This window comes from Oncorhynchus tshawytscha, linkage group LG15, assembly GCF_018296145.1.
Source record: "Oncorhynchus tshawytscha isolate Ot180627B linkage group LG15, Otsh_v2.0, whole genome shotgun sequence".
Classification (NCBI taxonomy): Eukaryota; Metazoa; Chordata; class Actinopteri; order Salmoniformes; family Salmonidae; genus Oncorhynchus; species Oncorhynchus tshawytscha.
In genome coordinates this window covers 2,046,239-2,073,997 of record NC_056443.1, presented here as the reverse complement: position 1 = coordinate 2,073,997, position 27,759 = coordinate 2,046,239, and the positions used below count along the sequence as shown (strand labels likewise).

Genomic DNA, 27,759 nt, shown 5'->3' with positions numbered 1-27,759 from the left:
GAACTGTAGTAAGTTTAGGGCCCTCCTGAACACAGCCCCTATGTAACCTGTAGAACTGTAGTAAGTCTAGGGCCCTCCTGAACACAGCCCCTGTCCTTCTATGGCTAGAGACGCAGTATTGGACTATGTTAAAGTGTGTGTGTGTCTCTGTGGGCCTGAATTGGGACAATGTTCTCCTAACGTTGGGATGAGGTTCTGTTGGCGTTGGTTGGGATGATGTTTTGATTCAAGCCTGCTCCTTAGCTTCTGGTGGAGGTTTGTGATGGCTCAGTGCTATGTCTGTCTTTATGGTGATGGATGTGTTTACCTTAACTACACACACACACACACACACACACACACACTGTTTCAGTACTCCACAGCCCTGGTCTTCAGTGTTTAGTCACAGCCTGAGAAACGTTTGCCTAATGTTACCTAGTGATTGTGCTAGTTAGCGCATTGGAACTTCCAATGAGTGTGCACTATTTCAATGCTTGTCCTTTGTGTAGTATTGTTGCTAAGACAAGCAGTTTTAGTTACTAATGTTTGAACATTCATGCTGAATCCGTTTTGAGCTGAGCATGTGACTCATGTTCATCTGTGTCCAAGGGTGCGTGACTCTAATCGTGTGTGTGTGTGTGTGTGTGTGTGTGTGTGTGTGTGTCAGGACTGGTCCATAGATTTGAACCGTACACTGAGTCGGAGAGAGACTAAGAAGAAGCCCTCCGAGGGAGTCACCCTGACGGGCATCAGCCAAATGGAAGAGCAGCAGGCAGCCAAGAGCAGCAGCAGGTAACCACACACACACACACACACACACACACTGTCAGGAAGTGGGAAGAAATTTATCAAGTTGCAGTAGATAAACGTGTCGGAAGGCCAGTGAAAGAATGTAGCTTCCAATACTCTCTTACCACTGCTGCACACGTTCCACACACTGCTTCCACATCTAAACATCATAGTTACTGTTCCCCTACAACAAGACTCTCTGCACACGTTCCACACACTGCTTCCACATCTAAACATCATAGTTACTGTTCCCCCACAACAAGACTCTCTGCACACATTCCACACACTGCTTCTACATCTAAACATCATAGTTACTGTTTCAACCCTGCACACAACAAGACTCTCTGCACACGTTCCACACACTGCTTCTACATCTAAACATCATAGTTACTGTTTCCTCTACAACAAGACTCTCTGCACACGTTCCACACACTGCTTCTACATCTAAACATCATAGTTACTGTTCCTCCACAACAAGGCTCTCTGCACACACGTTCCACACACTGCTTCCACATCTAAAATCACACTGTTCTAAACATCATAGTTACTGTTCCCCTACAACAAGACTCTCTGCACACGTTCCACACACTGCTTCCACATCTAAACATCATAGTTACTGTTCCTCCACAACAAGACTCTCTGCACAACAAGCTTCCACATCTAAACTCTCTGTTCCTCCACAACACTCTGCACACGTTCCACACACTGCTTCCACATCTAAACATCATAGTTACTGTTCCCCTACAACAAGGCTCTCTGCTTCCACATCTAAACATCATAGTTACGTTCCACACACTGCTTCCACATCTAAACATCATAGTTACTGTTCCCCACAACAAGACTGCTTCCACATCTAAACATCATAGTTACTTCCACAACACTGCTTCCACATCTAAACATCATAGTTACTGTTCCTCCACAACAAGACTCTCTGCACACGTTCCACACACTGCTTCCACATCTAAACATCATAGTTACTGTTCCTCCACAACAAGACTCTCTGCACACGTTCCACACACTGCTTCCACATCTAAACATCATAGTTACTGTTTCTCTGCACCGTTCCACACACTGCTTCCACATCTAAACATCATAGTTACTGCACAAGGCTCTCTGCACACTGTTCCACACACTGCTTCCACATCTAAACATCATAGTTACTGTTCCCCCTACAACAAGACTCTCTGCACACGTTCCACACACTGCTTCCACATCTAAACATCATAGTTACTGTTCCTCCACAACAAGACTCTCTGCACACGTTCCACACACTGCTTCCACATCTAAACATCATAGTTACTGTTCCTCCACAACAAGACTCTCTGCACACGTTCCACACACTGCTTCCACATCTAAACATCATAGTTACTGTTCTCTGCACACGTTCCACACACTAAACATCAAGTTACTGTTCCACAACAAGACTCTCTGCACACGTTCCACACACTGCTTCCACATCTAAACATCATAGTTACTGTTCCTCCACAACAAGACTCTCTGCACACGTTCCACACACTGCTTCCACATCTAAACATCATAGTTACTGTTCCTCCACAACAAGACTCTCTGCACACGTTCCACACACTGCTTCCACATCTAAACATCATAGTTACTGTTCCTCCACAACAAGACTCTCTGCACACTGTTCCATCTAAACACCTTCCACAAGATCTAAACATCACATCTAAACATCTAGTTACTGTTCCCCACAACAAGACTCTCTGCACACGTTCCACACACTGCTTCTACATCTAAACATCATAGTTACTGTTCCTCCACAACAAGGCTCTCTGCACACGTTCCACACACTGCTTCCACATCTAAACATCATAGTTACTGTTCCCCTACAACAAGACTCTCTGCACACGTTCCACACACTGCTTCCACATCTAAACATCATAGTTACTGTTCCCCACAACAAGACTCTCTGCACACGTTCCACACACTGCTTCTACATCTAAACATCATAGTTACTGTTCCACACACCCTACTAAACATCATAGTTAGTTCCCCCACAACAACTCTCTGCACACGTTCCACACACTGCTTCCACATCTAAACATCATAGTTACTGTTCCCCCACAACAAGCTTCCACATCTAAACTCTCTGCACAACGTTCACACGTTCCACACTGCTTCCACATCTAAACATCATAGTTACTGTTCCCCACAACAAGACTCTCTGCACACGTTCCACACACTGCTTCCACATCTAAACATCATAGTTACTGTTCCTCCACAACAAGCTTCCACATCTAAACATCATAGTTACTGTTCCCCACAACGTCTGCACACGTTCCACACTGCTTCCACATCTAAACATCATAGTTACTGTTCCTCCACAACAAGACTCTCTGCACACGTTCCACACACTGCTTCCACATCTAAACATCATAGTTACTGTTCCTCCACAACAAGGCTCTCTGCACACGTTCCACACACTGCTTCCACATCTAAACATCATAGTTACTGTTCCCCTACAACAAGACTCTCTGCACACGTTCCACACACTGCTTACACATCTAAACATCATAGTTACTGTTCCTCCACAACAAGGCTCTCTGCTGCTGATCGGGAACGCTGGTAAAGCATTCCGGAGAAAAGCCTTTGGAATGACGTCTTCCACCACTGAGTTGTTGCCATGGTCACGGTAAACATTCCTGTAACAAGCCCTGAGAAAACAGAAGTGCCCCACTGGCTGTAAAGGTTGCAGACTGGTTCATTTACGCCAAACATGACCCATGGTGTGTGTAGGGTGGGTACTGGGGGAGTGTGTGTGTAGGGTGGGTACTGGGGGAGTGTGTTAGTGGGCGCTGGAGGAGTGTGAGGGTAGTTAATGAGAGGAATGTGAGGCACGCAAGGCATTTGACCTTTTGGTATCCATCAGATGTGCATATTGCCAAACATGGGTCTGCATCGCCCTACCAGCATAAGAGACACGTATTGTATACACTATTGTATATCTGTGTCTACAGGGGTGAAGGTGAGTGTGTGTCGATCAAGATTAGTTGTACTTACAGTGGAAATTCATTTTCACAGCTCACGAAAGCACAAGCAATAGACTGAACAAACAATAGCCATATAAGGAAACGGGGGTCAGAGTGAAATTCTGGTCTGGACCGAGGTACAACTTCATTCCTTCCTTATCGTGTTCATGCATTGAGAGTTGGTCCACATTTCTGCGCTATAGCAAAATCAGAGATAGATGTACTATCCCTTGTAGTGGTTCTATCTGGCTATCCCCCTTAAAGGGATAGTACATCTATCTGGCTATCCCCCTTAAAGGGATAGTACATCTATCAAGCTATCCCCCTTAAATTGATAGTTTACTGCTATATGGGCATTTTATAATTTGTTCACTTTAAAAGTTGTTTATGGGCAACTAATACTATAGAGTATTACGCTCTATATATATATATATATATATATATATATATATATCTGTCTCTCTCTCTCTGTCTCTATCTATCTACAAAGAACACTTGTGCCTATCACCAAAAAGCAGGCTGATATTGGTGAGACCTATAATATAACATCATTAAGGATGTGTGAACATCTTCTCAGTCTTTTTTTTATCTGACTTCGGTCAACCAGTTACATTGTTGCCACCGTTCAGTGTTTGTTTGGTGTTTCAACTCCTCTGAGAGAGATTTGGTTATCTCAGAGAGCGTGGCGCCGTGACTGTCAATAAAAGTGTCCACAGTGCAGTGACGTTGTGATTGGATAGATGGCTACTACGTGCCATGGTCCAACTGCACTGTAAACATACGATGTACATACAACACTACAGTAGGTTCCTGGTTGAAGTTGTCTCTAAGCACAGGTCTAGGATCAGCTGACCTTCCCCAAATCCTAACCTTAACCATTGGGGGGAAATACAAAGCTGACCGTAGATCAATGTCTAGGGTGACTTCATCATAATTCGTTCTCACAACAGAATAGTGTGGAATTCCAAATCTACCCCCAGCCTCTAACCCAAGGTACTTCTCTAGATAATATATATATTTTTTAAAGATAGGTGTCACTAATATGGTAATGCTTTGACCTAGCCAATCAGAGGGGGAAATGGAGCTATTACCATATTGCTTAAACCAATCTGACCCTCTCAGATCTAACTGAACTGTCTAGGGAAATGGGCTATTATATGGGTCAAATTGGAATTCAGAATGAATTCCTGGTGAAGTGAAGAGTGTGACCGTTTTCTCAACCCCAGAGTGTATCAGCTGGGGAAAACACTGATAACATGCTAGTAAAAGCATCACACATGTTGTGTGAATGGAAAACTGACCATTTCTTATTTGTAACTGAACATGTTTATTTTGTGACTGTGTCCTAATGTCACGATGGATGTCTAAAAGCCATACGTACCCAGCGTTGCCTCGTCAGTGTCCTCAGACTGGTCATGTGTTTTTGACTGTGTCCTAGTGTCACGATGGATGTCTAAAAGCCATACGTACCCAGCGTTGCCTCGTCAGTGTCCTCAGACTGGTCATGTGTTTTTGACTGTGTCCTAGTGTCATGATGGATGTCTAAAAGCCATACGTACCCAGCGTTGCCTCGTCAGTGTCCTCAGACTGGTCATGTGTTTTTGACTGTGTCCTAGTGTCACGATGGATGTCTAAAAGCCATACGTACCCAGCGTTGCCTCGTCAGTGTCCTCAGACTGGTCATGTGTTTTTGACTGTGTCCTAGTGTCATGATGGATGTCTAAAAGCCATACGTACCCAGCGTTGCCTCGTCAGTGTCCTCAGACTGGTCATGTGTTTTTGACTGTGTCCTAGTGTCATGATGGATGTCTAAAAGCCATACGTACCCAGCGTTGCCTCGTCAGTGTCCTCAGACTGGTCATGTGTTTTTTCTCACACTACTCATATGGTCTATTTGATTGGTTATGGTTGGAAGTGTCACTTGTGTACAAGTTGTGTGTCCATTATGTCTTAAACCCTCAAATCCAAAGGTTTTCTGGATGTCTGGATTCAGGGTGTGTATGTGTACAAGTATGTGTTTTGGGGTGTGTGTGTGTCACAAATGCCTCTCTCCGTGTCTCCGTGTCGTCAGCCTGACTGTGCCCACTAGCACAGAGCCGGTGGGTTCGAACCCCTTCGAGGATGACGACGATGAGGATCTCCAGGGGACCGTGAAGGAACAGCCCGCTGTCGTCAACAACAACAACAGCAGCAGTCCGCTCAATGTCAAAAAAGTGGAGGAAGTGAAAACGTTGGTGAAAGAGAGACCCTCTCCCCCCTTTTCTCCCCCCTTTTCTTCCCCCTCTCCTTTTTTTTCTCCTCTCCCTCAGTCTTTGGGTGAATTTAGTATTTTAGTGTCACACACGTGTTTCTCAGGGTTGCACGTATTTGTTCCAGCCAAGCACGAGCACACAGGGCTTGTTGATTAGTTGAGTAGTGGAACCAGGTGAGCTAGTGCTGGGCTAAGACAAAAATGTGCACCCCTGAGAAACACTTCAATAACACACTATTGAGGCACACCCTTTCTGTCCTCTCATCTTTATTTTTCCCTTCACTCTTTCCTGTTATTCTTCCTCTCTTTTCCATTACTTCTCTCTTTTATTCCTCTCCTCATCTATCCTTCTCCCCTTCCTCTCCTCCCTTTGCCTTCTCTCCCTCTGTCACCCCTCCTTTTTTTCTCTCTCTCTTTTTCTACCGCTCCCCTCCTTTCCCCTTTCTCCTTCCCTCTCCCTGGCTAGCGGCAGGCTGTGTTACGGTGCATGGGCTCTCAGTGAGCGATCACACCAAACCTACATTAGTCATCACTCCTAACAGGGCCAAGTCCAGAGCATTCTTTCTGTGTGTATGTGTGTATTTTTCCTGCCGGTGTTTACTTTACAGTCAGATCTGTTGCAAGTTGGAACTTAAAAATACAATTTCTATAGAATTTAGACATTTAAACAAAAGCCTTTCTACAACTTGGTGAGGAAACCTATATTGGGTCCTGTTTTACATTAGGGCTGATATTGACACAAGGCAGGACAGAGAAACTAGCACTCATAAAGTCAACGGTGTGTGTCGGTCTCTCTGGCGTAAAGCAGGAACTATGAGATGCCATAGGTGTCTGAGTGTACCAACTGCAAGAGTCTGACTGTAGCCTGGCTTCAGAGAGTGTGTGTGCGTGAGGATGTGTGTGTGTGTTTTATGGGTTTTCTGACTGGGGAAGAAGGGTGTTTGTTCATCTGGGTACTGTACATCTACCTCCCTCTAGTGGTGGATGGGGTGAACTCCAACCATGCTTTTGTACTGTACTCGTGTCATTGTGTTGCCTTGCCTTACCTCAGCACTCTGTCTGTGTCCATTCCAAGTGGTGTCAAAGCAAACTCACAAATCCATTCGCCAACAAAACCTCACAGCATTGGTTTCCTAAAAAGGCATGTTTTCCCCCCCATTGGCTGATATGAGAGAGAGAGCGAGAACCTATAGTCTTTCAGTCTTTGTATCCGGGCGGATTCGGAGATGCATTTGCTGGGCCTTCTACATGTTGTGCTGTACTCTACATTGGTGTTGTTGTTGTTATGCCCTATTAACTCTTTTTGTTCCCGCTTCTCTCGTCTGGCATGCTGGATTGTCCAATCGGTGTGTGAGCAGGGCAAGTAACATTTTCAAATTTCCCTTATGTTGATTGCTGCCTCTGTCTGTTCAGCGCCAGTAGTGTGGAGAAGTCGCAAGAGTGGTCGGATGAGGAGACTGGGGTGAACCCGTTTTCCATTGAGGATGCCAACGGCGATGGGAACCCGTTTGAGGTGGAGCCGGCGTCCTCGGGGGTGTCTGTGGCCGTGCGTGCCCTCTACGACTACGAAGGACAGGAGCAGGATGAACTCAGCTTCAAAGCAGGTGTGTGTGTGTGTGTGTGTGTGTGTGTGTGTGTGTGTGTGTGTGTGTGTGTGTGTGTGTGTGTGTGTGTGTGTGTGTGTGTGTGTGTGTGTGTGTGTGTGTGTGTGTGTGTGTGTGTGTGAATTCACTAAAGACTATGTGAGTGAAGAGACCCCTGCCCTGTCCCCCTATTCTCTAGTCTGCTGTCCTGTATGACCACTGCTAAGTGAAAGGACTGGATGTCTCCACCAGTCTTCTTTTACTTGCCATGTCCTGTCAGATCAGTTATCTTTGACAATTAAAACACAGAGAAAAGTGAGTGAGGCTGAGTTGAGTCACAAATCCTTTTTGAAGCTGCTCAACAGAAAGACATGCTCATCTACCACCATCTTTCCACATAATCATCTGTCCATTCCTCCCTGTTTTCCTTTTTGTCCTGAAGGCGAGGAGTTCACCAAGATAGGAAACGAGGATGACCAGGGCTGGTGCAGAGGGCGCCTGAAAGACGGCGTGGTGGGCCTCTACCCCGCCAACTACGTAGAAGACATCCAATAATGACCGAGCGAGGGATGAGGAGGAAAACGAGAGAGAGGATGGGGTGAAGAGGAAAAAGGAAGTGGAGGAGATGGGGCAGGAGGGTGGGCATGGTAGGCCTCGCATTCGCCCCTCTCACCCTCTCCCCCCTACGTGGGAGTGAGTGAGTGAGTGAGTGAGTGAGTGAGTGAGTGAGTGAGTGAGTGAGTGAGTGAGTGAGTGAGTGAGTGAGTGAGTGAGTGAGTGAGTGAAAGGGGTGGCAGAAGGAAGGGGTTTGCCCATCGAAGAGGATGATGTTGTAGCTCTCTCTCTGTTGTATCTTCCTGGATCCCATGTCGTTAAGCACATCTTCCTACAACTACAGCCTGCCCTCATTGTCAGCCTTTATGATGGGACACCCAGTACAGAGTCTAAAGCCAGCTGCAAAAGCAAATGTTACTTAAAGCCATTACTGTTACAGAAGAAAATATATAAAAAGCTATTTGAAACATGTTACCTTCCAATTGTAGCTTGAAGTTATGAAGACGTTTGAAAGAATTAACCGATTTAAAAGATGTGAACAGACATGGGAGAAGATATACATGTGTCCCATTCGCGAGGTCTAGCACATTTTAGATTTGAGTTGAAACTGATTGGAGACCTAAAAGTAATCTCAGTTGAATCTTTTAATTCATTTTTGCCATAGACAATTGGTGATACATATTTTTAGTTCTATAGATCTGATTCTATTGTAACACCAATTTGCAGTCCAGGATCTGATTTGGTAGTCTTATGTTGAAATAAGGGGAATTCCTAATTGCATGTTATTTCTTGCTCTGTTTTGAGCGTCCTTCACCCCATCCTTTTGACAGTAATCAAGGTTTTATTTTTTTTCCACATGAAAGCCATTTGTCTGAAATATCAGAACCTACAACCCCGTTTTCTTATTTGACTTTTCAAATGTTTTGAGAAAAGGGCTTGGAATTTATGGCCGTGCCGGTTCAGAACAATTATCTTTATCTGATGCTTATAGTTCAGATTTGTCTTGTTATGCCTTTTTTTGTATTTTAAATCTGATTTATGTTTTGCTCAGCGAATAGTTGATGAATGAGAGAAACCGAGATGATGAATTATATCCAGTTCTTCCACCGTCACCAACCAGCCTGGTCTCAGAGCATTTCATATTATTCTGTAAATGCTCTGATACCATGTTGCGCCAACCCACATTTTAACAATAAGTGACGCACTCAGAAGTTCTCCTGTAACCTTTACCCCTCAACTTTAATTGATTGTATATTCTTTAATTGTTTCATTGTATCGGCTCACCTATTGATTGTACACGTTTGCTGGTCATTCTAGTATCAGGGACATTCACCAGGGCACATAGGACTCTGGCCAAACGTAGCACACTATGTAGGGCATAGGGTGCAATTTGTGACAGCCTCTATTCACTCAATTGACTTCACATTCTGTTGGTTGATTTTTACATCATGTGGGTGTTGTTTTGTCTTTCCACACTGAATGTTTGGCAATAAGGTGTGTCACTTGAAGCTAGGACCTTTAGCTGTAGCTTGCACTGGATGTCCATTCAAAGCTTTGGGAGAATATACTTTTTTTTGTGGCAGCAAAACAATGTTGCACGTTCAGCAATAAAAACCACAGCTTTTACTGTTTTTCACAAACTAGAGGGTCCGATTTAATAAAAGTATGTTTGCATGTAAATAGCGAGGAACCTATGAACAAATTTAAGCAGTTATAGATTAGGGAGTTGTGATTTAAATTTATATTTGGAAATCAAGGACTGTTAATTTATAAGATGCCTTAAGTGCTTTTGTTCTCTGTCAGATGAAATGCTGTGATTCGGAAACAAATCCATTTGTACAATAATTGAATGTTTTCTGGCGAATGTCTCGTGAATTTGCTGTCTTGTTGTGTTTGTAAATATAATGTAGTATCTCCAGAGGAGCCCGAGCCTACTTATGATTAGTAATTGACAAATAACTGAGTATTTCTCATTTTCTTTTAAAAGTTCATGATTGACAAACACCACACCCTTAACGCCACCACATGTGCATTACCAGTATTGGCAAACTATATCTGTTATTTAGGACCCATCCCAATTCCCATCTCGAGTATAGGTTTCTCCTATTGGGAGTTGACGTTATGGCTCTTACATTGTTGTGAGTGCATTATTTAGCAAACACAGTTTACGCATGATGCTCCTGGAAATATCCCCTACATTTTATGCCTACAACCGCATATCGAGAGGAAGATTGATTTGGTTTGATATTAGTTTTCTGTCAGTGTGAGAGGTTATGCTGTGCGTTTCAGGTCATGAGATGTATATCATTGGTTTCAGGTCATGCCATCAACAGAACACTGCAGCACACTTTACTTGCACAACTCAGTTTGCCAATGTTATCCCACAGCATACATTATAAATGAATTGAACGAAAAGAGAAGTTTTACTGTTGTCATTCCTTTAAAAATAAAATAAACATACAGTATCAAGGATAATAGAAATAAGTTGAACTTTTCTACCCAGACCTCCCATGTTACAATAATGCCCACGTGTTCCTGCTGACCAATCAGAGCACAGGCAAAAAAATGTTATCGTTCTGACGTGCGCATTTACCCATGACGAGCACGGAAGTATTTTTGATTTACAGGGAAACAAATTTGCTAAACGCTGCGCTTTACCTACCAGGTGTAATTAACAACAGGTGGAAAGATGTCAGAGCCCAGCAAGCAAGATATTGCTGCCATTTTCAAACGACTACGTTCCCTTTCTACGAATAAGGTGAGAGTTGATAAGCTTTCGGCCTTTAACGAGGAAATAGCTCATGTTAGCTAGCTAGCTTCAGAGGGTAAAAAAATGACACGTAGCACTGTTTTGCTGGGCAGATGAATGTTGATTCATGGACACCACAAAGATGAAAGACGTCACACAGACATAAATAATACCTTTTGGCTCATCCAGCTGTTTCCGTCTGCTGTTTAGGCCTGGCTACATAGAACGCGACGATGTTGCAACCGCAAGCATCGAAAAGCTGTTTTGGAAACATTGTTTCCACTAAATTGCAACATTTGTAACTAGCTAGTTTAGAAATACTTTTGGTAAATGTCGCGTTCTCTTAATGTGTGGACAAGTAGAAGCAATAAAATAAGTTTATACTAGAAAAGAATAGGAATATAAAAAAATAATATACAGTATGAAGTCAATATTTTGTACTTCAGACCTCCACGCTACTGGGTTGCTATATTATTTGTTAGTGTTTTGCTATCTATTTGTAATGCGCTCATATTAACTTGCTTATCAATGTCCACATAGACTTATCACTGCATAAAGGGGACAGCGAACACATTGTCTGTATCCAAGTCGCATGTTTTCCAAAGTTGCTGAACTTCTTTTCTATTACAGGCGTGCTTTGACTGTTCGGCTAAGAATCCTAGTTGGGCCAGTATCACCTATGGAGTGTTTCTCTGTATAGACTGCTCAGGAACACACAGGTCATTAGGAGTGCACTTGTCATTCATCAGGTAAGGAACAACGAATGAAAAAACACATTTGTTGCCTACCCCATCCGGTTCTTTCAGATCTACACTAGTGGGTAGGGGCTAGGGATGGTTTCTGGACAGGACCATTGGCTTCGCACAACACACAGTTTGACACATTTATGGCCCGATGGAGTGTTCAGAATCAGAACTGTGTATTGTTTGTTTCAGGTCTACTGAGCTGGACTCTAACTGGTCCTGGTACCAGCTGCGATGCATGCAGGTGGGCGGCAATGCCAGCGCGGTGAGTAAAGCCATCCACGGTGGGCACTGACTGTTGGGCAGCCATGTCCCAACCTGCTGCGTTAAGCGCTGAGAGGGTGGTACTAGTAGTTATGTTTCTGACTGCATGAGTGGGCATTATCTCTAGAATGTATAGGGTACTGTATGTTGTCATGGTGTCACAAAAGGGCCCTGTATAATACCTGTTTGATTAATGCAATATTTTGATAACTATTAACAATACCTTTTTGTATTACAGAGTCAATGTGTAATGCAAACTATTGTTTTCCCCCTGTGTCTCTCAGAATGCCTTCTTTGCCCAGCAAGGCTGCACGTCCAATGCCGCCAACACCAAGTACAACAGCCGAGCCGCTGCGCTCTACCGCGAGAAGATCAAGACCTCGGCCACGCAGGCCACCAGGCGCTTCGGCACTGAGGTGCCACACACATCCATCCAGACATTCCACTGGGCAAAAATTGATTTAGTCAACATTAATTACTTGTTATACTGTCTTTAACGACAGAATCTTGTCGCATCAACATGGCTGATTTAAATGATTGTATACTTAGGCCCTATAGATGCCAATGAATCCGCTGTTTTGTTTCCCTGCAGTTGTGGCTGGACAGCCAGGCCCCCCTCTCTCCAACATCTCCCGTCAATAAGGAGGAGGATTTCTTCAGTATGCACGCGCAGGTGTGTGTGTGCTCACCCCTGAGTGTGTGTGTGTGCTCACCCCTGAGTGTGTGTGTGTGCTCACCCCTGAGTGTGTGTGTGACTGTTAGTACTTATTTGTTTGAAATTGTAGAAGATTATGAATGTGTGCATGTTGTTTACATGGTCTTGTCCTTACCTTGCGTATTTTGGCAGGCAATCCCTGATGACCGTAGCTCCACCCAACCTAATATAACAAGTTCCGCCCAGATGAATCTAAGCCCCACCCCAGTAGAGGAACCCTCTACAAAAGAAACTGAGAGAGACAAAAACGGTACACCTCTACTTCAATGTTTACACTTCAGAAACACACATACACTTGCATCTGTTTGTCCATGTCGTCTATGCCCTCAACTCTTTCTGTCTTCAGGTAATACAGAGGGTCCCAGTGTTGACGTGCTAAGTATGTCTCCTAAAGAAGCCTTAGGTAAGAGGACCAAGAGATTATGCCCTAGAAACTAAAGATACTCAACTAGAACCCTAACTAGTAGTACATTAAATATCTGAACCTGGAACAGTAGCTCTTAGCAGCTTCTATCAACTGTATTGTAATGCCCACTGTCACTTCTCCCTTAGAGTCCTCCTCTCTTCTCAAGAAGAAACCAGCTGGGGCCAAGAAAACAGTATGTACTCTATGGTAGTGGATTTAAGGAGGTAATGTTCCTCCCCTGTACATGCGTGTTGTGCTTATGAATAAGAGTGAATTTGGTGATGGTTGTGTGGGTGAGACATTTAGTGTGAATGGACTGTGTACATCACTCATGGATCTTGTGTCTACTAATCTACTGACCTACGTGTTCACGTCTGTGTCCTGTGTTTTGTCTCAGTTGGGCGCTAAGAAAGGTGGTCTTGGGGGTAAGAAGGTGAGCAAACAGAGTTTCTGTGACCTGGAGAAGAAAGCACAGGCGGTAGACAAACTCAATGAGAGAGATGCAGCACCCACCACCAAGAACAGCCCCCAACCAGCAGAGGAATCCATGTGAGTGTCTCTCCAATTTAAATGGGCTTTAATTGGCCTCTCGCTCTCTCATCCACATTGTCAATTATTCTCTCATCTTCACTGCTTATCCATTTCTCTCTCTCCACCTCTTTCTCTCTTCCTCCCTCTAGTGGTGCCTCCATGAGACTGGCCTATAAGGATCTGGAGGCGCAGCAGAGGAGTAATACAGAGAAGATGAAGGGGATGGGGGAGAAGAAGAAGGAGCAGGCTGAGAGACTGGGCATGGGCTTTGGCAGCAGGAGGTGGGGGGGATAAAGGATTTGTTTGTTTCTTAACACACTTTTTACAGATGTTCTATGTAGAATAGTTTTAAAGGGTTACTTTGCATTGCAGGGGATACGTCACTCATCTTCTAAAACAGGGATTCGCTAACTTTTTGCCGTGCGATCCCATTTTGATATTAAAATATTTTGGCGACCCCACCATGTAAAAAATGTATGTTATCATCTGCCAATGTTTATTTATTTAATTTGAGTTATGACGGTATTAGAAATCTGTCAGACAGTATTTTGACACTTTCATTCTGACATCTAAGGTTTGAAGTGACTGAAATGCATCAGAAAGGTATTGGGAAGTTCAGAAGATCATCAGGCAATAATGTTGTATGGTGTTCTGTGTAGAAAAGAACATACTTGATCATGTTCTTTTTCTCCCAGTCTGATTTAGTGTCTGGTCTTGTCCACTCTGTTCTAACGGCTAGTAAAGGGAAACAGTATGTGTTCCTGAGTTATCTTTCAGTGATGGGGTCATAGTATTTTGTAGCTTAAACGGTACTGACGTAACCCCGGTTCTACGAACCAAGTTCAAATGTACTCTCGAGACCCGATTTTTCAAATCAGTTGACCCCTAGTTTGGGAAACCCTGATCTAAAATAATTATATTATTGTTGGGACTGAAACATGTTGTAACCATTGGAGATATTGTGGTAACAAATACTTTGATTATTTGACTCCATTGTCTCTCCCCCTCTCTATCTCCATCTAGTGGAGTGTCTCACTCTGTGTTGTCAGACATGCACACTATCCAGCAGGAGAGCCCAGTGGGGTCCAAGCAGCCCACTAAGAGCCGGAGGTACACAGAGAAGGAGGAAGAGGAGACTGACGAAGGCTCCTTTACATCCAGGTCACCACACTCCGCCAACGTTCCAATACTTTAGCAATGGATCATTCCTTCTGTCATTCCTTCTTGGAAGTAATCACTGACATGGCTAGCCTGGTCTCAGATCTCTTTGTGTTGCCTTGTAATTGTAGTTGGAAAGACATCACAAAAAGATCTGGGACCAGGCTGTGATCTGGGAACGAAATCCATTAAATTGAGTTCTCTTTTCCATATGAAACCCATCAGGATGTCGATGACCAAGTTTGATGACCCGACAGAATCCTCTGACAAGTTCTTCTCCAATTGGAGCGAGACGGGGGAGTCTGGCTGGAGGAAAGAGAGCAGGAAGCCAGAGCCAGACTTCTACCTGAGCACCAAGAATTCCTCACAGGACGACAGGTACTATATGACTGTTTGATTTCCAGGGATGAAAATACAGAGATGCATATGAAAAAGTAACATTTTATTTTGGCCGTATAAGTCCCCTGAGCCACTTATTTTTAAAATTATATTTTAAGTTTCTCACTGTAGTTGTCACTGAATGCAGCCTCCCTCTCTCTCACACACAGGACCGCAGCCCGGCGGAAAGCAGACCCAGTCCCTGTCTCAGACTCAGGCGACGCCCGCAAGAAGTTTGGGGACGTCAAGGCCATCTCCTCTGACATGTACTTTGGCAAGCAGGATGACTCTGAGGTAGGCACACTGTCATGGGACACACACATACAGTACCAGTCAAAAGTTTGGACACATCTACTCATTCAAAGGTTTTTCCTTTATTTTTACAATTTTCTACATTGTAGAATAATAGTGAAGAGATCAACACTATGAAATAACACATGAAATCATGTAGTAACCAAAAAAAGTGAAGAACCTCAAATATAAAATATTTATATATTTTTTTTAAGGTAGCCACCCTTTGCCTTGTTGACAGCTTTGCACATGCTTGGCATTCTCTCAACCAGCTTCATGAGGTAGTTACCTGGAATGCGTTTAAATTAACAGATGTGCCTTGTTAAAATGTCATTTGTGTAATTTTTTTCCTTAATGCGTTTGAGCCAATCAGTTGTGTTGTGACAAGGTAGGGGTGGTATACAGAAGATAGCCCTATTTGGTAAAATACCAAGTCCATTTTATGGCAAGAACAGCTCAAACAAGCAAAGAGAAACGACAGTCCATTACTTTAAGACATGAAGGTCAGTCAATGTGGAACATTTTAAGAACTGAACGTTTCTTCAAGTGCAGTCGCAAAAACCATCAAGCGTTATGATGAAACTGGCTCTCGTGAGGACCGCCATAGGAAATGAATACCCAGTTACCTCTGCTGCAGAGGATAGCTTTATAAGCCCCTGTGATATGCAACTTTTCAAGGAAGCAAGAAACCAATATACACAGGCAGTTAGAAAAGCCAAGGCTAGCTTTTTCAAGCAGAAATTTGCTTCCTGCAACAAACTCAAAAAAGTTCTGGGACACTGAAGTCCATGGAGAATAAGAACACCTCCTCGCAACTGCCCACTGCACTGAGGATAGGAAACACTGTCACCACTGATAAATCCACTATAATTGAGAATTTCAATAAGCAATTTTCTACGGCTGGCCATGCTTTCCACCTGGCTACCCCTACCCCGGTCAACAGCACTGCAACTCGCACAAGCCTTCCCCATTTCTCCTTCTCCCAAATCCAGTCAGCTGATGTTCTGAAAGAGCTGCAACATCTGGACCCCTACAAATCATCCGAGCTAGACAATCTGGACCCTTTCTTTCTAAAATGATCTGTCGAAATTGTTGCAACCCCTATTACTAGCCTGTTCAACCTCTTTCGTGTCGTCTGAGATTCCCAAAGATTGGAAAGCAGCTGCGGTCATCCACCTCTTCAAAGGGGGGGCACTCGACCCAAACTGCTCCAGACCTATCCTACCCTGCCTTTCTAAGGTCCTCGAAAGCCAAGTCAACAAACAGATTACTGCCATTTCGAATCCCACCATACCTTCTCCGCTATGCAATCTGGTTTCAGAGCTGGTCATGGGTGCACCTCAGCCACGCTCAAGGTCCTAAATTATATCTTAACCGCCATAAATAAGAAACATTACTGTGCAGCCGTATTCATTCACCTGGCCAAGGCTTTCGACTCTGTCAATCACCTCATCGGCAGACTCGATAGCCTTGGCTTCTCAAATGATTGCCTTGCCTGGTTCACCAACTACTTCTCTGATAGAGTTCAGTGTGTCAAATCGGAGGGCCTGTTGTCCGGGCCTCTGGCAGTCTATGGGGGTGCCACAGGGTTCAATTCTTGGACCTACTCTCTTTTCTGTATACATCAATGATGTCGCTATTGCGGCTGGTGAGTCTCTGATCCACCTCTACGCAGACGACACCATTCTGTATACTTCTGGCCCTTTGGACAGTGTGTTAACAACCCTCCAGACGACCTTCAATGCTATACAACTCTCCTTCCGTGGCCTCCAATTGCTCTTAAATACAAGTAAAACTAAATGCATGCTCTTCAACTGATCGCTGACTGCACCTGCCTGCCCATCCAACATCACTACTCTGGACGGTTCTGACTTAGAATATGTGGACAACTAAAAATATCTAGGTGTCTAGTTACACTGTAAACTCTCCTTCCAGACTCGCATCAAATATCTCCAATCCAAATCTAGAATTGGCTTCCTATTTCGCAACAAAGCATCCTTCACTCATGCTGCCAAACATGCCCTTGTAAAACTGACCATTCTACCGATCCTTGACTTCGGTGATGTCATTTACAAAATAAACTCTAATACCCTACTCAATAAATTGAATGCAGTCTATCACCATGCCATCATATTTGTCACCAAAGCCCCATATACTACCCACCACTGCGACCTGTACGCTCTTGTTGGCTGGCCCTCGCTTCATACTCGTCGCCAAACCCAATGGCTCCAGGTCATCTACAAGACCCTGCTAGGTAAAGTCCCCCCTTATCTCAGCTTGCTGGTCACCATAGCAGCACCCACCTGTAGCACGCGCTCCAGCAGGTATTTCTCTCTGGTCACCCTCAACCTATTCTTCCTTTGGCCGCCTCTCCTTACATTTCTCTGCTGCCAATGACTGGAATGAACTACAAAAATCTCTGAAACTGGAAACACTTATCTCCCTCACTAGCTTTAAAGCACCAGCTGTCAGAGCAGCTCACAAATTACTGCACCTGTACATAGCCCATCTATAATTTAGCCCAAACAACTACCTCTGGCCCTACTCTTAATTATTTATTTTGCTCCTTTGCACCCCGTTATTTCTATCTCTACCTTGCACATTCTTCCACTGCAAATCTACCATTCCAGTGTTTTACTTGCTATACTTCGCCACCATGGCATTTTCTTTTGCCTTTACCTCCCTTATCTCACCTCATTTGCTCACATTGTGTATATAGACTTATTTTTCTTCTGTATTGACTGTATGTTTGTTTTACTCCGTGTAACTCTGTCGAACTGCTTTGCTTTATCTTGGCCAGGTCACAATTGTAAATGAGAACTTGTTTTAAACTTGCCTACCTGGTTAAATAAAGGTGAAATATATGTTTTTTATATTTGAGTTAACAGCCTCAGATTGCAGCCCAAATAAATGCTTCAGAGTTCAAGTAACAGACACATCTCAACGTCAGCTGTTCAGAGGAGACTGCGTGAATCAGGCCTTCATGGTCGAATTGCTGCAAAGAAACCACTGCTAAAGGACACCAATAAGAAGAGACTGGCTTGGGCCAAGAAACACGAGCAATGTACATTAGACCAGTGGAAATCTGTCCTTTTGGTCTGAGTCCAAATTTGACATTTTTGGTTCTAACCGCTGTGACTTTGAGACGCAAAGTCGGTCAACCGATCTCCGCATGTGTGGTTCCCACCGTGAATCATGGAGGTGTGATATTGTGGGGGATATATATTTGCTGGTGACAGTCTGTGATTTTATTTAGAATTCAAGGTACACTTAGCCAGCATGGCTACCACAGCATTCTGCAGCGATACACCATCCCATCTGGTTTGCACTTAGTGGGAATATCATTTGACACCTGACCTCAACCCAATTGAGATGGTTTGGGATGAGTTGGACCGCAGAGTGAAGGACAGCCAACAAGTGCTCAGCATATGTGGGAACTCCTTCAAGACTGTTGGAAAAGCATTCCCGGTGAAGCTGGTTGAGAGTGCCAAATGTGTGTAAAGCTGTCAAGGCAAAGGGTGGCTACTTAGAAGAATCTCAAATCTAAAGTATCCTTTGATTTAACACTTTTTTTTGGTTACTACATGATTCCATATGTGTTATTTCATAGTTTTGGTGTCCCTATCATTCTACAATATAGAAAATGACTAGAAACAAAGAAACCATTGAATGAGTAGGTGTTCTATAACTTTTGACTGGTAGTGAATATACAAAAAATGGATTTGCTTTCCTTTTTATTTGAGTCTATAATTATGTTGTACTGATGTTCCTACCTTTGATCTAATTGTCTGCCAGTGTTGACTGTTCTGGTTAAAGTTTTACACTAGGCTGTGAAATCCTACAAGCCTCTCAGGCTGGTGTTTACAGTTCATTTGGTGCTATGGAATTCATTTGTGTCTTTCTCAGAGAAGGCTGTTGCAACGTTGCTTTTTGATTGATTATTATCTACAACTGCTGTGCTTTTTCTTTTCTTTTTTTTTTATCTACCTGAAAATCCCTGTTATAGTAATACCCCTATGTGTAGTATGTTCATTGTTTAGTATCAAGTATTCATGTGGTTGTTTCCATGCAGTATGAGGCGAAGACTCGCCTGGAGAGGTTCTCTGAAAGCAACTCCATCAGCTCAGCTGACCTGTTTGATGACCCAAAGAAACAGGCGGGTAGGGAAGCCAACAAGTGTGTACTTAAACATTCATACAGTCCATTCGGGAAAGTATTCAGACCCCTTGTCTTTTTCTACATTTTGTTACGTTACAGCTTTATTCTAAAATGGATTCAATAGTTGATGTTTTTCCTCTTCAATCTACGCATAGTACCCCATAATGACAAAGCAAAAACAGGTTTTTAGAAATTTTTGTAAATTGTATTAATCTAAAAACAGAAATCACATTTACATAAGTATTCACACCCTTTATTCAGTACTTTGTTGAAGCACCTTTTGGCAGCGATTACAGCCTCAAGTTTTCTTGGGTATGACGCTACAAGCCTGGCACACCTGTATTTGGGGAGTTTCTTCCATTCTTCTCTGCAGATCCTCTCAAGCTCGATCAGGTTGGACAAGGAGCGTGGCTGCACAGCTATTTTCAAGTCTCTCCAGAGATGTTAGATTGGATTCAAGTATGGGCTCTGGCTGGGCCACTCAAGGACGTTCAGAGACTTGTCCCGAAGCCACTCCTGTGTTGTCTTGGCTTTGTGCTTAGGGTCGTTGTCCTGTTGGAAGGTGAACCTTCACCCTAGTCTGAGATACTGAGCTCTCTGGAGCAGGTTTTCATCAAGGATCTCTCTGTGCTTTGCGCCGTTCATCTTTGCCTCATCCTAACTAGTCCCTGCCACTGAAAACATCCCCACAGCTTCACCGTAGGGATGGTGCCAGGTTTCCTCCAGACGTGACGATTGGCAGTCAGGCCAAAGAGTTTGATCTTGTTTTCATCAGACCATAGAATCTTGTTTCTCGTGGTCTGAATTCTTTAAGTGCCTTTTGTCAAAGTGAGCTGTCATGTACCTTTTTTACTGAGGAGTGGCTTCTGTCTGGCCACTCTACCATAAAAGGCCTGATTGGTGTAGTGCTACAGAGATGGTTGTCCTTCTGGAAGGTTCTCCCATCTCCACAGAGGGATTCTGTGTCTTTGTTAGAGTGAACATTGGAAGAGTCTTGGTGGTTCTAAAATTCTTACATTTTTGAGAATGATGGAGGCCACTGTTTTTGGGGACCTTCAATACTGCAGAAATGTTTGGGTACCCTTTCCCAGATCTGTGCCTCAACACAATCCTGTCTTGGAGATTTATGGACAATTCCTTTGACCTCGTGACTTGGTTTTTGTTCTGACATGCCCTGTCAACTGTGGGACCTTACATACGTATGTGTGCATATGTGTGTAAGGTACCAAGGTTGACAGTGCATGTCAGAGCAAAAACCAAGTCATCAACTGGCAGCTTCATTGAATAGTACCCGCAAAACACCAGTCTCAACAGTGAAGAGGCAACTCCGGGATGTTGGCCTTCTAGGCAGAGTTCCTCTGTCCAGTGTCTGTTCTTTTGCCCATCTTAATCTTTTATTTTTATTGGCAGGTCTGAGATATAGCTTTTTCTTTGCAGGTCTGAGATATAGCTTTTTCTTTGCAACTCTGCCTAGAAGGCCAGCATCCCAGAGTCACCTCTTCACTGTTGACATTGAGACTGGTGTTTTGCGTGTACTATTTAATGAAGCTGCCAGTTGAGGACTTGTGAGGCATCTGTTTCTCAAACTAGACACACTAATGTACTTGTCCTCTTGCTTAGTTGTGTACTGGGGCCTCCCTCTCCTCTTTCTATTCTAGTTAGACAGTTTGCGCTGTTCTGTGAGGGAGTAGTACACAACGTTGTATGAGATCTTCAGTTTCTTGGCAATTTCTCGCATGGAATAGCCTTCATTTCTCAGAACAAGAATAGACTGACGCGTTTCAGAAGAAAGTACATTGTTTCTCTGCTTCTACACCTGCATTGCTTGCTGTTTGGGTTTTTTGGCTGGGTTTCTGTACAGCACTTTAATATATCAGCTGACGTAAGAAGGGCTATGTAAAAACATTTGCTTTGTTTCTGGCCATTTTGAGCCCACAAATGCTGATGCTCCAGATACTCAACTAGTCTAAAAAAGGCCAGATTTATTGCTTCTTTAATCAGAACAACAGTTTTAAGCTGTCCTGCCATAATTGCAAAAGGGTTTTCTAGCGATCAGTTAGCCTTTTTAAAACGATAAACTTGGATTAGCTAACACAGTGTGCCATTGGAACACAGGAGTGATGGTTGCTGATAATGGGCCTCTCTACGCCTACGTAGATATTTCATTAAATCTGCGGTTTCCAGCAACAATAGTCATTAACAATGTCTACACACTTTCTGATCAATTTGATTTTAATGGACAAAAAAAATTGCTTTTCTTTCAAAAAGGGAATTTCTAAGTGACCCCAAACTTTTGAACGGTAGTGTATATGTATGTCTTCGGGTGTGCAGTTGAACAAAACAAAATCTTAGCAAATTCCACAAAGAAATCCTAAAATAGCCCGGACAATATTATTGGCACCTTCTAGAAGTAGTTAGAAATAATTAGATTTCAAGCAGGTGATTATCATTTACTTTGGAATTGAACTCACCTGTGGTGAGTTGAAGATGCCTGCAGTATAAAAACCATGTATTCAACCAGTTTGAATAGAGAAAAGGACTTGTTCTCCTGTTTTGTGGCACTGTGTTTACCGCAATGAGCATGGACAAAAAGGAAACCAGTGAGTTATGTCAAACACAAGATGGTAGCCAAGCATGGATAATCTCAAGGCTACAAGTCCATCTCCAGAGACCTTGATGTTCCTGTCTCCACCGTACGTAATGTTATCAAGACGTTTAAGGCCCATGCCGCTGTAGCCAACCTCACTGGAGGAGAACTTGATGGAAGATTGCAGCGAAGGATTGTTTGAATGGCGAAGAAGGACCTCTGTCAACTGCCACACAGATTCAAGCTGACCTTCAGACAGAAGGTACGACAGTTTCAACTCGCACCATCCTTCGCTAACTCATTGAAAGGGGGTTATATGGTAGGAGACCCAGGAGGACCCCACTGCTGCTAAAGACCTGAACATGCCAAAATCCTTCTGGGAGAATTTCCTGTGGACCGATGAGACCAAATTAGAGCTTTTTGGTAAATCACATCATCTCTGTTTACAGAAAACCAAATGAAGCCTTCAAAGAAAAGAACACCTTCCCTTCAGTCAAACATGGAGGTTCAGTGATGTTTTGGGGTTGCTTTGCTGCCTCTGGCACAGGGTGCCTTGAACATGTGCATGGCATCATGAAATCAGGTGAATGCTGAGGTATTTTGGAGACAGATATTTTGGAGCGCAGGGTCAGAAGCTGGGTCTCCGTTGAAGATCATAGGTCTTCCAGCAGGACAATGACCCCAAACACACTTCAAAAAGCACCCAGGAAGGGTTCAAGACTAAACGCTGGACTGTTCTGAAGTGGCCAGCAATTAGTCCAGATCTAAATCCCATTAACTTGTGAAGAGATCTGAAGGCAGTTATTTTGACCAAAGGCTGTGCTACCAAAGTCTGGGGTGTCAATGTAATTTCTTACATTTTAAATGGATATATTAAGTTCTGAAACAAATGTTCTGTTATATTAACAGTGAAATAAAGAATTGTGGAGACGGTGTTCAATTTCTTGAGTTACTTGAAAAAAGTACAAGGGTGCCAATATTTTTGCTATGACTGTAGATGGGTGTGCCTTTCCAAATCATGGCCAATCAATAGAATTTACCTCCGGTGGACTCCAAGTTGTAAAAACATCTCAAGGATGATCAATGAAAATAACAGGATGCACCTGAGCTCAATTTTGTGTCTCCATAGTTATGTAAATCAGGTATTTTTGTTTTTAATGCATTTGCAAACCTTTCGAAAAACCTGTAGATTGAGGATCCATTTTAGAATAAGGCTGTAACGTTACAAAATGTGGAAAAAGTCGGTGTCTGAATACTTGGAGTGTACTGTATATCACACTTTCAAGTATATAATTTAACCATTTCATATCACTAAATCAAGAGAACACCAGAGCCCATATTCACAAAGCATCTGAGTCGGATCAGTTTTGCCTTTCAGATCATATTGAATTAGACAGGGGATCTATCTGATCCTAGATCAGCACTCCTTGTCTGAGAGGTTTTATTAATCCAGGCACTGCATGTGTACACCTCCACAATTTAAACATCAGAACAATGATCATTATAAAGCAACTGCCACCACTGATGTTACTAACCATCTCTCTTTCTCCGGTCCCCATGCAGCCAGCTCATATCGTCTGACCAACATGCTGCCCAGTGCTCCAGACATGTCCCAGCTGAAGCTGGGGGTCCGCTCTGCGGCCGGGAGGCTGTCCGTCATGGCCAGCGGAGTAGTCACGTCCCTTCAGGTTTGTGGTTCAGATGGCCCTGTTGGTTGGAGCTTGGTGCTAGCAGCAGATTGACTCCCACATGGGCCACATACTGAAGTGTTATGGGGACTGTAAGCCATAAGGCAATTTCAACACAATAAGAACTTGCCCTTTTTATATCATTATTCCAATTGGAAATCCAGTTTCTTGATTGAATTACTATGTAAGTGCACAGTAACAATGATATCAGTGACTATTTGGTCAAAGGCATGCTAGATACCAAAGTACATTGTGTATAAGGGCAACTTTATTTAAAGGTTACCTAATTATGCAGCGTCAACACTCAGACAGCTGGTACGGTGTAAGCAGTAGGTTCTTACGTGTTGTGTATCTTCTTTGTTTCAGGACCACTACAGTGCGTGAGTCCAGTGTGTGTACCTGTGTTATGACACACACACACACACACACACACAACCTGTTAGGTCCCCTGGGTATTGGAGGCGGTGAACATCCTTACGAGCAATGGACAAGTTCAGCCGTGCAGAAGAGGGAGAGAGAATTAGTGACATTGTGTAGGCCCGAACATAGGCTATAGCTATATATATATGTGTGTGTGTGTGTGTATAGCAGCTATTTGAATAAAGGACGTATTATCTACATTGGAGTTATGTTGAAACAACATCCTCTATGAGGTAGATGTATGAAGAACACTTATTTCCGCAGCATATTATTTAATCTGTCCAGGCCTTTGGTTTTGATATTTACAGATGTTTATATCAATGGTATTCAAAATACATTTTTGTAATCATCCATTATGGTTCTAATTGAGGGTGACTTAGGTTTTGGGTTCCTTTTCCCCTGTGCAATTGTTATTGAATCATATGTCATCTTGGTCACCTTGGTTTTTATGTAACTATTTGCAATGAAGACATCATCTGGTAGCGTGATAACATGGATTTTTCTACATGCGGTATGTAAATAATTTAGTTAATTAATCTGATGGGCATTGTTTTAATTGCATGTCAAATGCAGGGAGAAGTTGCAAGGTAGGACACATGTCTTACATTTTAGGGTGCCTTCAAACCAAAATGCCTGCGACGCGTTGTGCGTGTGCCGATTCACTGAATGTGTGTTTGGAGGTATGGTGAAGTGGAGAACATTTGAGGTGGGAGAAACATTATTTTACATTGGTTGACAGACCTAGTCAGGAATGGGTGCAGCAAAATGTCCCCATCTCATTTGTTGGACAGTAAGTCTGCCATTTCATTCACTTCTACCCACCTGTACACTGCTCTCTGAAAAAAGGTGTTTGCTGTGCTTTTGAAGCATTGTTTGCATTGGTTTGAAAGTGCCCTTAGTCTTGGAAGTGTACTTATGTCTGTCACTCACTTATGTCACTTGACTGAAGGACCGAATACTCAGTGATTTATTTGTGTTGTGTGTGTGTATAGACACTGGTAGGATACGGTCCTGTACAGTGTAGTGTGATCTGGTCTGCCTCTCAGCAGCCAAACATGTTAACCATATTACTATTGACTATCAGTTCAGATGAATGAAGGGAGTAGTATCTTAATATTTTGTCCCAGTACTCTCAAAAGGCTGTATTTTAGACAGGTAGCACAATTCTGATATTTTTTTCCTTCTCACTAATAGGTTAAAAAGATCTCAACAAAACAGAATTGGGCTGCCTGTCTAAACGCAGGCAAATAACCTATTCTATTTTCTGTGACCGCATTAATCTGTGAGAGGAACACAGGACACCCATCCAATTATTTTACCCTTCTGTGGCTATGAAGGAAAAGAGACAAGGAAAGGAACTCATGCAAAAGAAATGGGACGTGGCCCTCTGATCAAGGACCCATTGGCTGCCCATCCTAGGGCCTGACTCATTTCAACAACGGTTCTATGTGTTTAGTGAAGGGGAACCTCTAACCCTTTGCTGAACAGATTCATTGTATATTACCTCGGTGAACTGTGTACCTTGCAGAGAATATTTAGGGTGTTTAGAGTTTTTATTTTCACACTGGGTATATGTGGGTTATATTTTGGGAGTTTATGCATAATGTGGTTTTGTTATTTTGAGGGGAATGGCTAGAAGTCTGTAACTGGATGTTGCTAGAGGTATTTCTGGCTACCTAGTATCACCTAACTTCCTCACCATTTTATGCACCATATTTTGATCCTTACTAATTCAAATTCTTGAGTTGATTTAACATGGAAGAGAAGTATATTTAAGATGAAATGTTACCCATTTGAATCTGGATTTTTCTATCGTGTGTAACTCAGTGACCAACCAGGGCTTTTGTTCAATCTCTTTCTACTGTAATCCAAAGAATTAGGATACATGTGCACATGCCCAAAAAAATGTAAATTATGGGAAGATTTAGTTACTTTTTGTATTTTTATTCGAACCTGCAAGTATAAAAAAAAGTGTTGCTTGAATGTACATCTATAGAACAGCACCTGAAGCGAATGTCATTCTTTACCAACAAATACATCTATGGACATGAGTTCTTTAGAGATTCATTACATTTGTGTAATCAAGTGTGTATCATTGTTAGCTGCTGTGTATAAGAAATGTTGCTTTAGAATAAAAAATATACTGCACTTGCATGTCCCCAGTGGCAGACTTACCATTAGGCAACTCAGGCTTTTGCCTGGGGCCTCACATCATCCGGGGCCTTGTAAACTTGTCATAATTCTGTTTAATAATACATCATTTCTCATATCTTGTTTTTCTGCGCATGAGAAACCTGATGTGCGCAATTTAGAGGTAGTGACAAATTGAGCGTTTTCAGTTTTTATCCTGCGCATTTGGCTCTAGCTTTTGAACAGTTGGGGCTATTATTATAACCCGTGCCTGAAAGCCAAGACTCTCAGGGACCTGTCTTCTGTTTCGCTCTACAACGCTCACACGTGGTGCTGGACACGTTAGAAGGGATAGTGGGAAAAAATGCAATTGAAAAAAGGTTATTCTACACACAATTATTTCCTGATTATCTTCCCTGATGTTTTACTGAACCTTCCAATACCTTTCTGATGCATTTCACTCAATTTTGATGCAAGTAATTTGACATTTTCTTAGCCTTATGAATATATAAACATGGTTGCATTTTTTTCTGTTCTACTTTAGGGCCGGCCCTACCAATAAGCGACCGCTTAGGGCCTTGCATCCGGGTTCCCCCCCCCCCCTCAACTTACTGTTTTGAGTTAGAATAGAATACACAAGGTGCAATTTCAAAATGTGGTAGTGCATCATCAGTTATGTCAGTCACTGTGTCTGGATTTACACAGCCAGCCCAATTCTGATCTTTTTGTACACTACTTGGTCTTTTGACCAATCAGATTAGCTGAAAAAGATCTGATGTGATTTGGTCAAAAGACCAATTAGTGGGAAAAATATAGAATTGGGCTGCCTGCCTAAACGCAGCCTGAGAGTCACTCAATGTCAGCCAAAAAAAAATGATTTCTAGGTAAGTTAGTCTAGCCAGCTATCATAAACTAATCATGGCTGAATTTCCAACCGAGCACACGGATCACGCCGACTGAGCACACGGATCACATGCCCAGAGGCCCTACTACCACCAGAGTGCTCCCATTTGATTTTGTCGTTACTCTTACCAGATGTCGTATGAGCATGGCATAAGTCATGGCAAAATGTGCAGAATTGCAGGAAATTTGCTTTAAAACTGCTACATTTTCTCTCCATCCCATAGCAAAATGTGTAGAATTGCATGAAATTAGCTTTAAAAATGCAAATAGTTCTCTCTGTCCTATTGGAAAATGTGTAGAATTGCATTAAATAAGCTTTAAAACTGCAACATTTTCTGAAAATGTTAAATGTTGACTAGAATGTTAAAAAAGGCCATACAATTACACAACAAAAAATTGGTCTTGGTCAATATTGAGCCAGCTCCGAACAGCTCTTCTTTCAGCATGATTGTGTTAAATAGACATGGGAGAGGACCTCAGCCTGGGGCCTCCAA

The 27,759-nt window shown here is 42.9% G+C and overlaps 2 protein-coding genes across 8 annotated transcripts in view; both read left to right on the top strand.

Annotated features, from left to right (window-relative positions):
• The window catches only part of LOC112267810 (protein kinase C and casein kinase substrate in neurons protein 2-like), a 43,570-nt gene extending 33,011 nt beyond the window's left edge, over positions 1–10,559 (top strand). For 4 of the 6 annotated variants that reach the window (XM_042297897.1, XM_042297896.1, XM_042297895.1 and 1 more), the window contains 4 exons: positions 647–771; positions 5,827–5,985; positions 7,420–7,610; positions 8,032–10,559. In XM_042297897.1, coding sequence (XP_042153831.1) covers positions 647–771; positions 5,827–5,985; positions 7,420–7,610; positions 8,032–8,144 — 588 coding nt within the window. In that variant the 3' untranslated portion in view covers positions 8,145–10,559. The remainder of the gene's footprint in view (positions 1–646; positions 772–5,826; positions 5,986–7,419; positions 7,611–8,031) is intronic. The other 2 variants (XM_042297899.1, XM_042297900.1) reach the window with 1 other exon arrangement.
• A 165-nt stretch (positions 10,560–10,724) lies between these two features.
• Positions 10,725–26,380, top strand: LOC112267809 (ADP-ribosylation factor GTPase-activating protein 3). 2 transcript variants are annotated; one of them, XM_024445945.2, is made up of 16 exons: positions 10,725–10,902; positions 11,524–11,642; positions 11,829–11,901; positions 12,185–12,316; positions 12,493–12,573; positions 12,748–12,865; positions 12,962–13,018; positions 13,168–13,214; positions 13,419–13,570; positions 13,702–13,833; positions 14,576–14,713; positions 14,936–15,088; positions 15,259–15,382; positions 19,452–19,555; positions 23,688–23,812; positions 24,179–26,380. In XM_024445945.2, the coding sequence occupies exons 1-16, from the start codon at positions 10,834–10,836 to the stop codon at positions 24,220–24,222; spliced, it is 1,668 nt and encodes a 555-aa protein (XP_024301713.1). In that variant the 5' UTR covers positions 10,725–10,833; the 3' UTR covers positions 24,223–26,380. The 2 variants fall into 2 exon arrangements, with proteins under 2 accessions (XP_024301713.1, XP_024301715.1); XM_024445947.2 differs by having other exon boundaries at positions 10,726–10,902; positions 19,452–19,539.
• The last annotated feature ends 1,379 nt before the right edge of the window (positions 26,381–27,759 follow it).